Source organism: Pongo pygmaeus, chromosome 8 (genome assembly GCF_028885625.2).
Source record: "Pongo pygmaeus isolate AG05252 chromosome 8, NHGRI_mPonPyg2-v2.0_pri, whole genome shotgun sequence".
Lineage (NCBI taxonomy): Eukaryota > Metazoa > Chordata > Mammalia > Primates > Hominidae > Pongo > Pongo pygmaeus.
Genome location: NC_072381.2, coordinates 67,681,560 through 67,695,468, shown reverse-complemented (window position 1 = coordinate 67,695,468; position 13,909 = coordinate 67,681,560). Strand labels below are relative to the sequence as shown.

Sequence of the window (13,909 nt, the reverse complement as noted above, 5' to 3'; positions counted from 1 at the left end):
AAAGTACCTGACACATGGTAGAGTCTTAATAAATATTTATTAAATAAAATAGCTAAGCCCAAACTAGACTACAACTATGGCTTTTTTGCTCCTAATCCAGTGTACTTCCCACGAACATTTAATTTTTCCTACTTTTTGTGGAAGCACTTATACCTTTGGAACTACAGTAAGAATTGATGTTCAGAATAACGACATTAAGATGTGCTGTAGGATTCTCTATTACCAAAGAAAAATTTTATTCAGTTCAATAAACTAAACTAATTAAAGCAGGGATGTCATGGCATATTATTATATTAATACATTTAGAAAGATTTCCAAATAAAAAGACTTTCTGCTTTTTCTTTAGTTAACTAGAAAATTAAATTAACTCAGAGCTCTTTATGCCTCAAAAGTCCTTGTTAATTAGGATTGTTCTATAAATCTCTATTATTAGCAGAGTTCATCATCTGTTTTATTGCCCTGTTTATTAGGGCAGTCTGAGCAGGGTGTCTTTGCTCATATCCTGATATGTGTGTCCTAGTGAAAAGAAAAGCATTTCCGGATTCTCATTTTTTCCCTATTCCTTGATATAGGCATATTTCATGCTGTTAGTATAACAATTTAGTTTCCTTCTATCAGTTCTCTCTATAAAGCTAGAATGATATTATTGACCTATGAAGCAAAATAATTAAATATAAGGTCTGTTTAAAAGCATTAATGGTTTGTGACATTGTTTATGATAATAGAAGATTGAAAATAGCCTAAAAGTCCATCAGTAAAGGATTGGTTAAATAAATTATACTATATCCCTGTAGTGGACTATTATGCAGCAATAAAAAATAATGAGGACATTCTCTGTTTACCAATATAGAAAGATATCCAAGATTTTAAAATATGATCCAGAGTAGCCTAGATAGTATGATACCTTTTTTTGTGTGGGTGAGGGGAGGAAAAAAATAAGAATGTAGTTTATTATATATGCATAGAAAAATTCTAGAAGGATATATAAGAAAGCAATAACAGTGATAACCAGATTGGGAAGTAGAAGGAGCAGAAACCAGCTGAAGGGGAGAGATGAGGAGAGGGAGATTTTATAGCGTAGCTTTTCATATGTTTTATATTTTTGAATCATACGAATGCATTACCTACTCAAAAAGTTAAATTAAAAACAAGCACAACTAAAAGTAATATGTGGCCAGGCGTGGTGCCTCGCACCTGTAATCCCAGCACTTTGGGAGGCCAAGGTGGGCAGATCACTTGAGGTCAGGAGTTCAAGACCAGCCTGGCCAACATGGTGAAACCCCGTCTCTACTAAAAATACAAAAATTAGCCAGGCATGGTGGTACGCACCTGTAGTCCCAGCTACTCAGGAGGCTGAGGAAGGATATCGCTTGAACCTGGGAGGTGAAGGTTGCAGTGAGCCAGGATCGCACCACTGCACTCCAGCCTGGGTGACACAGCGAAACTCCATCTCAAAGAAAAAAAAGTAATATGTGATTCTGGACTGAATTCTATACCAGATGAAAAATATTGTTATAAAATGCATTAGGACAATTAAGAAAATTGGACTGTGGACTATAGATTAGATTAAAAATGTTGTTTTCTGTATTTATCAACTATAACCTGGCTAACAGAATATCATCACTCTTAGGAAATACACACTGAAGTATTAAGGGGTAAAAGGCATAATATATACCACAAATGCTAAAAAAGTTTGAAAGAATAAATAATGTTATATATATGGGAGGAATGATCAACTAAATGTGGCAAAATGTTAAAAAATGGTAAATCTGGATAACTGTTGCATAGAAGTTGTCTGTATTTTCTGGGAACTTTTCTGTTAATGTAAAATTATTTCTAAATAGTTTTTTAAAAGAAACAAACAAAAACATTTTAATACTATGGAGATTACCTTATTATAAGCAATGGCCAAGATACAGGAGCCTCTTATAAGAATGTGAAGGGTTCTGGTTTTTACATAGTCATACTTTTCACTTTCTGGAGAAATTTTTACTATCACTTTTCTGTTTCTTCCATGCATATTGATGCTGGGTCAGAGGCAGTGGCAGGGGTAGTGACTGCATTTTACCTTGAGGTTGAAAAACACCAGGCCAAGTGTGGTGACTCATGCTTGGTGTTTAGGAGGCTGAGGCAGGAGGATCACTTGAAGCCAAGGGCTCAAGACCAGCCTGGAGAACAAAGCAAGACCCCGTCTCTACAAAAAAATTTAAAAATTAGCCAGCCATGTTGGTTTGCACCTGTAGTCCTAGCTGCTCAGGAGGCTGAGGCAGGAGGATCCTTTTAGCCCAGGAGTTTGAGGCTACAGTGAACCATGATCATACCACTGCACTCCAGCCTGGGAGGCAGAGTGAGACCTTAGCTCTTGAGAGAGAGAGAGAGAGAGAGAGACAGAAGGAAAAGGAAGAGAGAGAGAAAAGAAAGAAAGAAAAACACCTGCCTACCTGCCTTTCAACCTGCTGGATCACCTTCAGTTGTATCTTCTCAACAGTTTAGGACATCAACAAAACAGTAACAATGGCATTTTAAAAATACTTTGAACAAAATTTTCTAAGGATATCGTGAGGTTGTGTGTATCTAGTGCTAAAATATATAGTTAATTTAGTGGAGGTAAACCTACAGAAACATTTAATTGTTTGGCATTGAGTGACTGGATTTTCATTATTGTTCAATTAGATATTGTGGCAATTGTAGAAACTTAACCATCTCTACTATAATTGACTTTCATTATTGATGCATGAAGATGTTTTTATTCTAATTAGATTGGCCTCTTAAGTGATTAGATAGTGAAGCTTGTCTCATATTTAAGTGAAGAGTAAATTATTTGTATGAAGTGTCTAGAGAATGCCTAAAATTGATTATTTTGTATTCTAGGTAAGCTAAATTTTATTGTTTTGAATGAAGGCACTCTGCAGTCTTATCTAATAAGTGACACAAAACAAATCTGTTATCAACTGAATTGTTAGTGTTTGTTTCCTGTCTGCTTGGGGAAGCTTATGATTTAGTGGTTTTTTAGAAATCCAGAAAGTAGGAATAATAATTATTCCCAACCCTTTTCCTTCTCACTTTACAAAAAGTTTGTGAAGAATTGAGAAATAAATGCTATGAATAACCTTAAGCTCATAGGTAGAAGTACTTGATCAAAACTAACCAGGTCATTTTTCTACAATTAATGCAGAAAGCTAGTTTTTACTAATTGTTCCCATAGCTACTCCAGGCCCATTTCATGCCTAAGAAAACTGGGTCCCAGTGAGAGTCATGTGAGTGTCGTAGGCGTCATTGGTTGAATAACGTCCTTACCTGTAAGCGTATATTCAGATTTAGTGAATGTACTTCATGTGTTCATATAATAAATTTCCTAGAATAGCTATGGAATAGGTCATGCCGGTAAAAACTGTTAGTTTTGTGACTTTTTTTTTTTTTTTTTTTTGAGACTGAGTCTCACTGTTGCCCAGGCTGGAGTCCAGTGACATGATCTCTGCTCACTGCAACCTCCGCCTCCCAGATTCAAGTGATTCTTGTGCCTCAGCCTCCCAGGTAGCTAGGATTACAGGCACATGCCACCATGCCCAGCTAATTCTTGTATTTTTAAAAGAGACAGGGTTTTACCATGTTGGTGAGGCTGGTCTCAAACTCCTGACCTCAAGTGATCCATCCGCCTCAGCCTCCCAAAGTGCTGGGATTACGAGCGTGAGCCACTGTGCCCGACCGTGACTTTTTATAATAGATCTGTAAACCAGCTTAAGTCATTTGAAAATCAGAGCATACTGAAAATGTAATAAAACATAAATATTATTGAAGATTTTTCAGAGTCATCATTTTGAAAGGAGTTCTTGTAGTTCTTTAGATAATAGAAAATAATGAAAACTGAGTTTATGACACATCTTTTGCATATATGATATTCTTATATACTTATCTGTACTGATAAGTATAAAAAGGTAGAAAATAATCCTACTTTGTATTTCAGGAAATTGAACTTCATATAACAACTAAGGATAAAGTATCTCAATGATGTGTGTGTGTGTGTGTGTGTGTATATATATATATATATATATATATATATCCAGAAAAAATCATTATAAAGCTGCATTTATGTAGAATTTTCAGCAATTTAGATCAGTAAGTCATGATTCTTTTTTTTTTTTTTTTTTTTCTCCGAGAGGGAGTCTCACTCTGTCGCCCAGGCTGGAGTGTAGTGGTGCAATCTTGGCTCACTGCAACCTCCACTTCCTGGGTTTAAGCAATTCTCCTGCCTCAGCCTCCAGAGTAGCTGGGATTTCAGGCACACGCCACCATGCCCGGCAAATTTTTTTTTGTATTTTTAGTGGAGCCGGGATTTTACCATGTTGCCCAGGCTGGCTGAACTCCTGACCTTGTGATCCGCCCACCTCTACCTCCCAAAGTGCTAGGATTACAGATGTGAGCCACCATGCCCCACCAGAAGTCATGATTCTTAAGAATAAAATTCAAAATAATCTCTTCCATTGTCGATTAGGTAATGTTCATCAATAAATATTTACGCAGTCAAAAATAAATAATTGTTTTCAAACTAGGAGCTCAAAGAATTCTATGTAATTTTGGTTTACTTACCATTTATATATAATTATTTTCCAATCTATAAATCTAGTGATTAATTCTTATATTACCTAAAATGTTTTATAGACATGTTAGATTATTACATAATGTAAATGTATTATAAATAGTAATGGTTTCATTAACTTGAGCTCATTTTACTTATTTAGTACCTGTTTGGTTTTAGTTTATAGTTGTTATTTCCCTGTATAGTGTAGCTTGCACTTGGAAGTAGTAAAACCAGATTTCTTTATAAGTATTTATGGTACAGACCTTTTCCTAAATCAGACTGCAGACCTTTCCCGAGTATTTCTAATAAAGTCTGCTTACTTTTTTTTTTGGCCTGCATAGTAGTTTGTACTATATACACTCTCTAGAAAATGTAATTCTGGATATTTGTGCCATAACTTTCAATTAATCAAAATCTTGTCAACTGCCATATAGGCCCTCATGTTACAAAATGTGGAAAGTTCAGTTACTTAAAGAGTTTGGCCGGGCATGGTGGCTCACGCCTAATCCCAGCACTTTGGGAGGCTGAGGCAGTCAGATCACTTGAGGTCAGGAATTCAAGACAAGCCTGGCCAACATGGCAAAACCTGTCTCTACTAAAAATACAAAAATTAGCTGGGCGTGGTGGCACACGACTATAATCCCAGCTACTTGGGAGGCTGAGGCAGGAGAATCGCTTGAACCAGGAGGCAGAGGTTGCAGTGAGCTGAGATCACACCACTGCACTCCAGCCTGGGCAATAGAATGAGACTTCGTCTCAAAGAAAAAAAGTTTAAACCAGATGCAGTGGCTCATGCGTGTAATCCTAGCACTTTGGGAGACCAAGGCAGGAGGATTGCTTGAGCGCAGGAGTTTGAAACCAGCCTGGGCAACAAAGTGAGACCCTGTCTCTACCCACCCGCCCCCCAAAAAAAAGCAAAAAATTGACCAGCTGTGGTGCTGCGTGTCTGTGGTCTCAACTACACGGGAGGCCGAGACAGGAGAATCCCTTGAGCCCAGGAGGTTAAGGTTGGAGTGTGTTATGATTACACAACTGCACTCCAGTCCAGCCTGGATGACAGAGCAAGACCAAAAAAAAAAAAAAAAAAAAAAAGATTTTTAAAAAGATTGACTAAGTAAATGAGTCCTCTTCTTGAATATCAATCGTTCCAGGAGAGTATTTTCATTAACATATTTATGTCTCTTGTTGAAAGTATCCATTAAGAGCAAGTAGCAAAAGCTAGACAGAATATGCTTTTGAGGATTCTCTATGCTCTTTATTAATACCTTTCTTAAGTTTCTCAAGATCTCCTTTTGCCTCCCTCTTGATCTTAAACGAGACTGAAGTTTACGAGTCTTTAGCCACTCTGTCCCCATAGGGATGCAAATTTATGATTTCAGAAGTTCCAGCCCCCAATAAGAAGCACTGTCCAATCATTTGCAGATGTATCTTGTAAGCCAGATTTCATCACAGATAAGTCCATTCCACTGTCATGTGCCATGTTTAAAGTACTAAATTAGGTTACTCTGTAGTCAAAACAAGTAAGCCCTGGTCCTGACTACTCTAGGGCAAGATCCCATTGCACTGTCCCTTTTGTTCTGCCCATGCATTCAGTAGTAGCTTTCCCTTTTGCCAGTTGACAGATAGTGACTTCTTTGCAAAACATAACCAGATTAGGTTATTTTTAATGAACCAACTAAAATTAAAAATTCTTGACATTGGGAAGAAGTATTTTAACAGAATAATAGTAATGTTTTTATTGTGCCATTGTGATTTTCTATAAAGAAACACCCAATATTCATTATTTTTTTTTTTTAATTTACAACTCTTTAACTGTATCCAACATTTCACTGCCAGGAATATAGTCAGGCTTGAAGCTTTATTAGAAACCCATGATCCAATCCATACCAACACTTCCTTTAGTTTATGGCTTCTGTTCATTTGCACTGTCCAGAAAGGTACTGCTACCATTTGTAGTCATTCCAAAAAAAAATGTGAACTACCTAGGTATAACTCTCATAAGACGTATACAGCAGCATCTGTATGCTGAAAGTTACCAAAAAAGTATTACTTGCAGATGATTTTACACCTTAGTTCCCAAGTGCCCCTGTACAGAATATGGAGCTTATGTCCTGTCTCTCTTGGAATGATGAGTGATGAAGGAGCTTCAGACGTTACTGGGTGAGCTTGTATTGAGTGTTACAAAGAGAAGTCATTCTGCCTTTCTTTGGCTCTAATTGCAGAAAGTGAAGTCACTGCTTTTGCTGTCTTGGATCAAGACCAGAAAGAAATTATTGATACCAACGGAGCTGGAGATGCATTTGTTGGAGGTACAGACTAATTTATTTCATTCTTACTTACAAGTAAAACATTTTAACACTTGTTTCTACCATATAACCAAGATTTATTCATTTAATAACTTCTAATTTCTTCTTTTAAATAATTAACTTCTGAAGTTCTTTCCATATACTTCTATCATTGTCAGTATTATAAGAGGGTTTTACCACAGGAAAAAATATGTGTTTGGAAAAGATAATTTGCTACTATGCTATACCCCAGTCATTTTCACAAGATTAATTGTATCTGTCAGAAAATTGCATAAACAAACCGCATCAAGTACAGTATATAGTATATTCATAGCCCTTCAGGCTTAAATGTTAAAACATTTTTGTTCTTTAAAACATTTTTGTTCTTTAAAACAAGTTGTGATGAATATTAAACAGTATGCTAATAACTAAGGATGATGTCTTTGGATGATAATCCTTTGGTTAAAACATCTGTTTCAAACACAATAGTGGTTGTTTGTTATACTAAAAAGGGTTAAATTTTTGCCTATTTTTTGGCTCAATAAGAACTGGCAAATTTTATATGAACTAATGATTTTGGTAATGAATACTCAAAATCAAGACAATAGAAGATTTTTGGCTTGATGACTTAGATTGATCTAAAATCTGATTCAAAAATTCTTTTGATAAGTCTAAATTCCTTCTAGTTAAGTGTAGTTAATTAAGCTAGTTTATAGTCTCTAGAAAGCTTTCGCTTCCTTAAAGATACCACAAAGGGATCTTTCCTGGTCTCTGTTTCTTTCTCTTAACATCAAGCCAGACCAGGTTAATTAAAAAAAAAAAAAAAAAAGCAAGCAAGTGGAGCTGACCATTGTCCCTTTTTCTCTGGAGGATAATTTGAATCATGGGAAACTTACTTAAGTTTGTTTGATGGTTTTAACTTAATATTTTTTTTTAATGGTCTTTTACCAACATAAATTTTTATTTTTCTTTCTCTAAAACTATTCATGCCCAGTCTTTTCTTTTTTCTTTTCTTTTTTTTTTTTTTGAGATGGAGTCTCACTCTTTCTCCCAGGCTGGTGTACAGTGGTGCAATCTCAGCTCACTGCAACCTCTGCCTCCCGGGTTCAAATGATTCTCCTGCCTCAGCCTCCCAAGCAGCTGGGACCACAGGTGCATGCCTCCACACCTGGCTAATTTTTGTACTTTTAGTGGAGACGGGGTTTCGCCATGTTGGGCAGGCTGGTCATGCCCAGTCTTAAATGAACTATTAACCATTAGGATGCCCATGCCCTGTATTCTTTGGAAAGAGTCTGTACCACAGACAACATTCTACTTCACTGTTATGATTGTGTTTTTTTATTTCCTTGCTCGGAAAGTCTTCATTATTGATAATATTACTTAGCAGCCAATTTTCCTATTTTTTACTCTTTAGAGCTATAGATGTATGTAGGCTAAAAATATTTTATTCTGAATTTAGCCATATTCTGTAATACATTAAGAAAACCCTAGTGATTTCTTGGTTAAAAATTGGTCAAACCAGGAATCTTAGTCTAGAAACTTTTAAACTTATACACTGTATGTACATTACTTAAGTACTTTAAAATCTTTAAAACATGAAGTATTCTATTTCTTTGACATTCAGTAGAGGACACATAATGAGGCCATCATAGATTTGATGGTGACCTAAATAGCCACTACCTCTGGCCTTGGGTTACTAGGCTTCCTGGCCCTGCAACAACAGATTCTGTTACAGACACCTAACTATCTGTAATGCTACCGATACTAGGTGAGAACATACAGACATTTTGAGGGAGGGAGAGGCCATTCTTAGGATACTGAGGTAGGAACAGCTAGCTACCATTTGTATTGTGGTTACAGCGATAAATAAACTACTTCATCAAAGCAATTGGGATTTTTTCTTAGAGGATTTTTCAGCCTCTTTTTATCCTACTTCATTATATTTATTGTTGGGGTATAGTTAGGTAAGCAAAAAAGAAAAAGAGTATAGAACAGGGATCCACAATCTTTTTTTTTTTAAAGGCCAAATAGTGACTATTTTAGGCTTTGCAAGACATATACAGGCTGTATTGCATATCTTCTTGTTTTGTTTGCCTCCTTGTGTTTTGTGTTTTTACAGCACTTTTAATATGTAAAAACGTTTCCTAGCTCTCCAGCTGTACAAAAACATACCATAGGCCAGAGTTGGCCTACAGACTATAGTTTGCCAAACCCTTTTTTAATCATGGCAGCTTCCTCACTTTATTCATTTCTAGCATTTCAAAGCTCCAAACACTGGATTTCACTACACATTGTTGAAATCAGAATAGAGAAAGTGGAAGGCAGGTAGAAACTAGGCAGGACTTTACTGGTAATACAATTAGATAGCCATTTTTCTCACTTTGAACCTACTCAGTTCCCAGGGTAATCAGATCCCAAAACACTGGGTCATGCAATGAGATGAACATCCTAATGTCAGTTTATTAATGGAATACTTATGTTGCCATCTTTAGCACATTCTGTCAAATGTGAGTCAAGCTACAAAGTAATAGCAATAGATAACCTTTATACACTACCTACTAACCAACCAATATCTTAAACACTTTATAGTAACTAATTTAGTGTTCACAAAAGCTTCTTGGGGTAGATTATTTTTACCCCTATTTTACTGATGAAAAAAACAGAGACAGAGAAAGGTGAGATAATGTGCCCATAGTCTCATGGCTAGAGAGTAGCAGAGCCAGGATTCAAACCGAGAAAGTCTGGCTCCAAAGTTAGTGCTTTTACTCACCACACTAATACTGCTTCTCTAAACATTTATGTAAATCTCACCATTAGAGCTGAGAACCACAGACCAGCCTTCCTGACAAAGGCTGGTTTTGCCAGAGAATCTTCCTGTTATCTGAGTAGATGACTTCCTTTATTGAAAAGGATCTTTTGTAATCTGACAGGGTTCTGAGGACTCTAAGGTAAGATTGTTGAGGAAAAGAAAGAAAAACTGAAAGGGAAGAGAATCCAAGAACTGTAGTCCCTGGTGAGTTTGAACTAAGAGCTTTTTGCTAAGCAGTAGAATCGATTGCACTACAGAGATACAGAAAGCCAGATGATAAACTTGCTTGGTTAGCATGGACTCCAAATAAGAGAGTTATATGAATCAGCTGTTTAATAGTGAAGCAGGATATTTCCCTAAGCCCTTCTCAGGCAGAAATTGAGGTGTGTGGGCACTGGAACTAGCCGGCTGGCCACTTTGGTGCCAGCAGGAGCGAACTTCACTCACTCGCTTCTCCACCGCTCACAGGAAAGGGAGCACACGTGCGCAGGTGCAGGAGCTGGGCTGAGCACTTTTGGGCACTAGTAAGAGCGAACTCCATATCAGACCAGTGGCAGCATCTAAGGGAAGCTGCCCATGACCCCCGGATCCACAGAGGAAGCGTTACAGTGCCCTTTTAGCTTTGCTGTCTGTAGACAGCTTAAGCTTTAACAGCTCGGTGGAGTGACCCTCCATTGTCACCAGTGTGACAGCCCTTTGCACCCACACTCATGGCACCCGAGTTCTTGTCCAGCATCCAGCATAAACGAGGTCACACAAACGAATTGGAGATGATAAATGGAGGGGATTTTATTGCTGATGAAAGTGGCTCTCAACAGGAAGGGGAGCTGAAAGGGGGATGAAGCACGAACATAATCCCCTGGAGTCTGGTTATCCCCAGCCAGACTCCTCTCCAAAGCTGTGCCATCAAGCTGTCCCTCTGAAGTCAAGCTGCTTCTCTCCGATGTCCAACCATGATCTCCAACATCCAGCTGCTTCTCCTCTTCTCCTTTCTCTGTTGGCTGAGCCTGGGGTTTTTATGGGCACAGGATTGTGGGTGGGGTGGGCCATGGGTAATTTTGGAAAAAGCAACATTTGAGCAGGAAAACAAGGATGTAAATTCTCACTTTGGGCCGTGGTATTAGACTTTTTGGCTTTAGGACGGGGCACTCACCAGAGACCTACCCTCTTCTGCCCAGAAATTTGCCTGCCTCCTGTCCCTATCAATAGCACCCATCTAACAACCTGATGCATCTACCTTACAACAGAAATGGTCTTGTTAGTTGGAAATACTAAAAGATCCATTGGCTAAAACCCCCTGCTCCCTCTCCACACCAGCAGGAGCCTTTCTACTGGGATTAGAAATAACAGCTGTTGGCTTGACACAGTGGCTCACACCTGAAATCCTAGCACTTTGAGAGGCCAAGGCAGGCGGATCACTTGAGGCCAGGAATTTGAGACCAGCCTGACCAACATGGCAAAACTCTGTCTCTACTAAAAATACAAAACATTAGCCGGGCATGGTAACATGCACTTGTAGTCCCAGCTACTCGGGAGGCTGAGGCCCTGCCCATATGGAAAAATTAACAAAATGGATCAAAGACTTAAATGTAAGTACTAAATCAGCCAGGTGTGGTGGCTCATGCCTGTAATCCCAGCACTTTGGGAGGCTGAAGCATGTAGATCACTTGAGGCCAGGAGTTTGAGACCAGCCTGGCCAACATGGTGAAACCCCATCTCTACTAAAACTAGAAAACTTAGCCAGGCATGGTGTTGCATGCCTGAAGTCCCAGCAACTTGGGTGGCTGAGGCAGGAGATTCACTTGAACCCAGGAGGCAGAGGTTGCAGTGAGTCAAGATCTTGCTACTGCACTCCAGCCTGGGTGACAGAGTGAGACTCTGTCTCAAAAAAATTAATTAATTAATTAATAAAATTCATTCCCACCTTGGGAATGAATCTCAGGCAGTAGCAACTTTTACATTTACTATGCAGTTTATTTTTCTTTGCTTCATTGCCCAATTAACATATCTTCTTTCTGATTGACACATTCTATCTTTGGATGGTTAATATATTCATCCTGTAACTTTCAAGTTTTGCTGGCCTAAGAGTATTTCTGTCTTTTGTGACTTTGCATATCTATATTTTAGTCCACTTTGTGGTAATTTAACTCTCTGAAGGGCAATAATTTTCTTTGCATAAATTTCAAGTTTTGGATAAAGTATCACTCCAGCTACCATGTGCTAATTATCTATATCAGTACCAGAGTGCCATGTGTTCCTTTAGCCAGCTAAAAAGATATATGACTACATCATGGATTTTCATGTATAATTTAAAAATGAGTAACCCAAATGTACATAAATTAAATTCATAGTTCCATCTCACGGGTTTAGTGACAGTAACAAATCCCTCCAGCCTCTACAAGCATTGCTCCTTGTTCTATTTGGAGGTCTTAAGCACTTTGTGATATTTGCTCTTTATTTGTCACTGCTCAGCCCTGATAGAACTAATGTTTTCACATTCTTCCTCAAAAGCCCAAGTTACAAAAGCTAGGATTGTACTCTTGGAAATGGAGACAATTCTATAATCTCTAAGTATGATTTCCTAATTTCCTAGGTCAGGAAAAAATTTCTTCCTGTTGTCCTGCTGTGCTTTGTCACAGCAGGTCTGCCTTTTCATTTGGAACCCTCTTTGTCACTGCTATAGTAACAAATGGAAACATTGAGAACATTTTGTGACAGGCACTGTCATTGTTCCCAGTGAAATCTTTTCCCCTGTGTCTTCCCAGTAAATGAAACTGAGAAGAAAAATCATAACAAATAACATGAAAGAGGACCTAATCAATATGTTCCCACTGGACTGTCAATACCAGCCTGTGTTAATCTAATATGATTTAGTCATAGGTTTTATGGCAGCTGTAGGAATATGGACAGGACCTACAAATCATCTTTAGACTGAAAGTGAGTACACCTTTGACAGATTATGTGTAGGCACTTATATACAACTCTCAGATAAAAGACTAGAGACTTCACCCAAAAACCAACATTCTTAGAATTTAAAAAAAAAAAACAAAACCTTCATTAAGTATAGTTAAGAGCCACATATAGATTAGAAGATTTTATTTTGTTGGGTTTTTTTGTTTTGTTTTTGTTTTTGTTTTTGTTTTTGTTTTGAGATGGAGTCTTGCTCTGTTGCCCAGGCTGGAGTGCAGTGACAGAATCTCGGCTCACTGCAACCTCTGCCTTTCAGGTTCAAGTGATTCTCCTGCCTCAGCCTCCCAAATAGCTAGAATTACAGGCATCCGCTACCACGCCTGGCTAATTTTTGTATTTTTAGTAGAGATGGAGTTTTGCCATGTTGGCCAGGTTGGTCTCGAACTCCTGACCTCAGGTGATCCACCTACCTCAGCCTCTCAAAGCGCTGGATTTACAGGCATGAGCCACTGTGCCTGGCCAGAATATTTTATTTGGAATGATAATAAAGTAACTGTGCTGACTCATAATACTTTTTTTGGAGGGGGAGATGGGGTCTCACTCTGTCACCTAGGCTGGAGTGCAATAGCATGATCATAGCTCACTGCAGCCTCAAACTCCTGGGCTCAAGCCATCCTCCCACCTCAGTCTCCCTAGTAGCTGGGACTACAGGGTTTTTTTAAAATTTTTTTGTAGAGACAGAGTCTCACTCTGTTACCCAGTCTGGTCTTAAACTCTTGGCCTCAAGCAGTCCTCCTGCCTAGGACTCCCAAAGTGCTGGATTACAATTGATTAAAATGACAATTCATTTGGAATTACAGACATGAGCCACCACCCCCAGCCAGAATACTCTTTATTTTAAAAATCCTCCCAACAGCTTCAGCAGAGAAAATGTATTACCCTTAAAAATATTACCTATGATATGCAAATGACTGAAAACCACTCAGCAATCACAATGCAAATAATTCTCCTATTTCCCATCTAATAAAAAGGAACACTAATTACATTCTCTAGGCTGGGAGCAGTGGCTCACACCTGTAATCTCAGCACTTTGGGAGGCCAAGGTAGGTGGATAGCTTGAGCTCAGCAGTTCAAGACCAGCCTGGACAACGTAGCAAAACCCCATTTCTACCAAAAATAAAAAAATTAGCTGGGCATGGTGGCATAAGCCTGTGGTTCCAGCTACTCAGGAGGCTGAGGTGGGAGGATTGCTGGCACCTGGGAGGTCGAAGCTGCAGTGAGCTGCGATTGCACCTCTGCACTCCAGGCTGGGTGTCAGAGCAAAAC

At 38.5% G+C, this 13,909-nt stretch overlaps 1 protein-coding gene across 4 annotated transcripts in view; it reads left to right on the top strand.

Annotated features, from left to right (window-relative positions):
* The window catches only part of ADK (adenosine kinase), a 570,201-nt gene that overhangs the window by 524,436 nt on the left and 31,856 nt on the right, over positions 1–13,909 (top strand). For all 4 annotated transcript variants that reach the window (XM_054503670.2, XM_054503668.2, XM_054503669.2 and 1 more), the window contains one exon: positions 6,802–6,888. In XM_054503670.2, the coding sequence (XP_054359645.1) occupies positions 6,802–6,888 (87 nt within the window). The remainder of the gene's footprint in view (positions 1–6,801; positions 6,889–13,909) is intronic.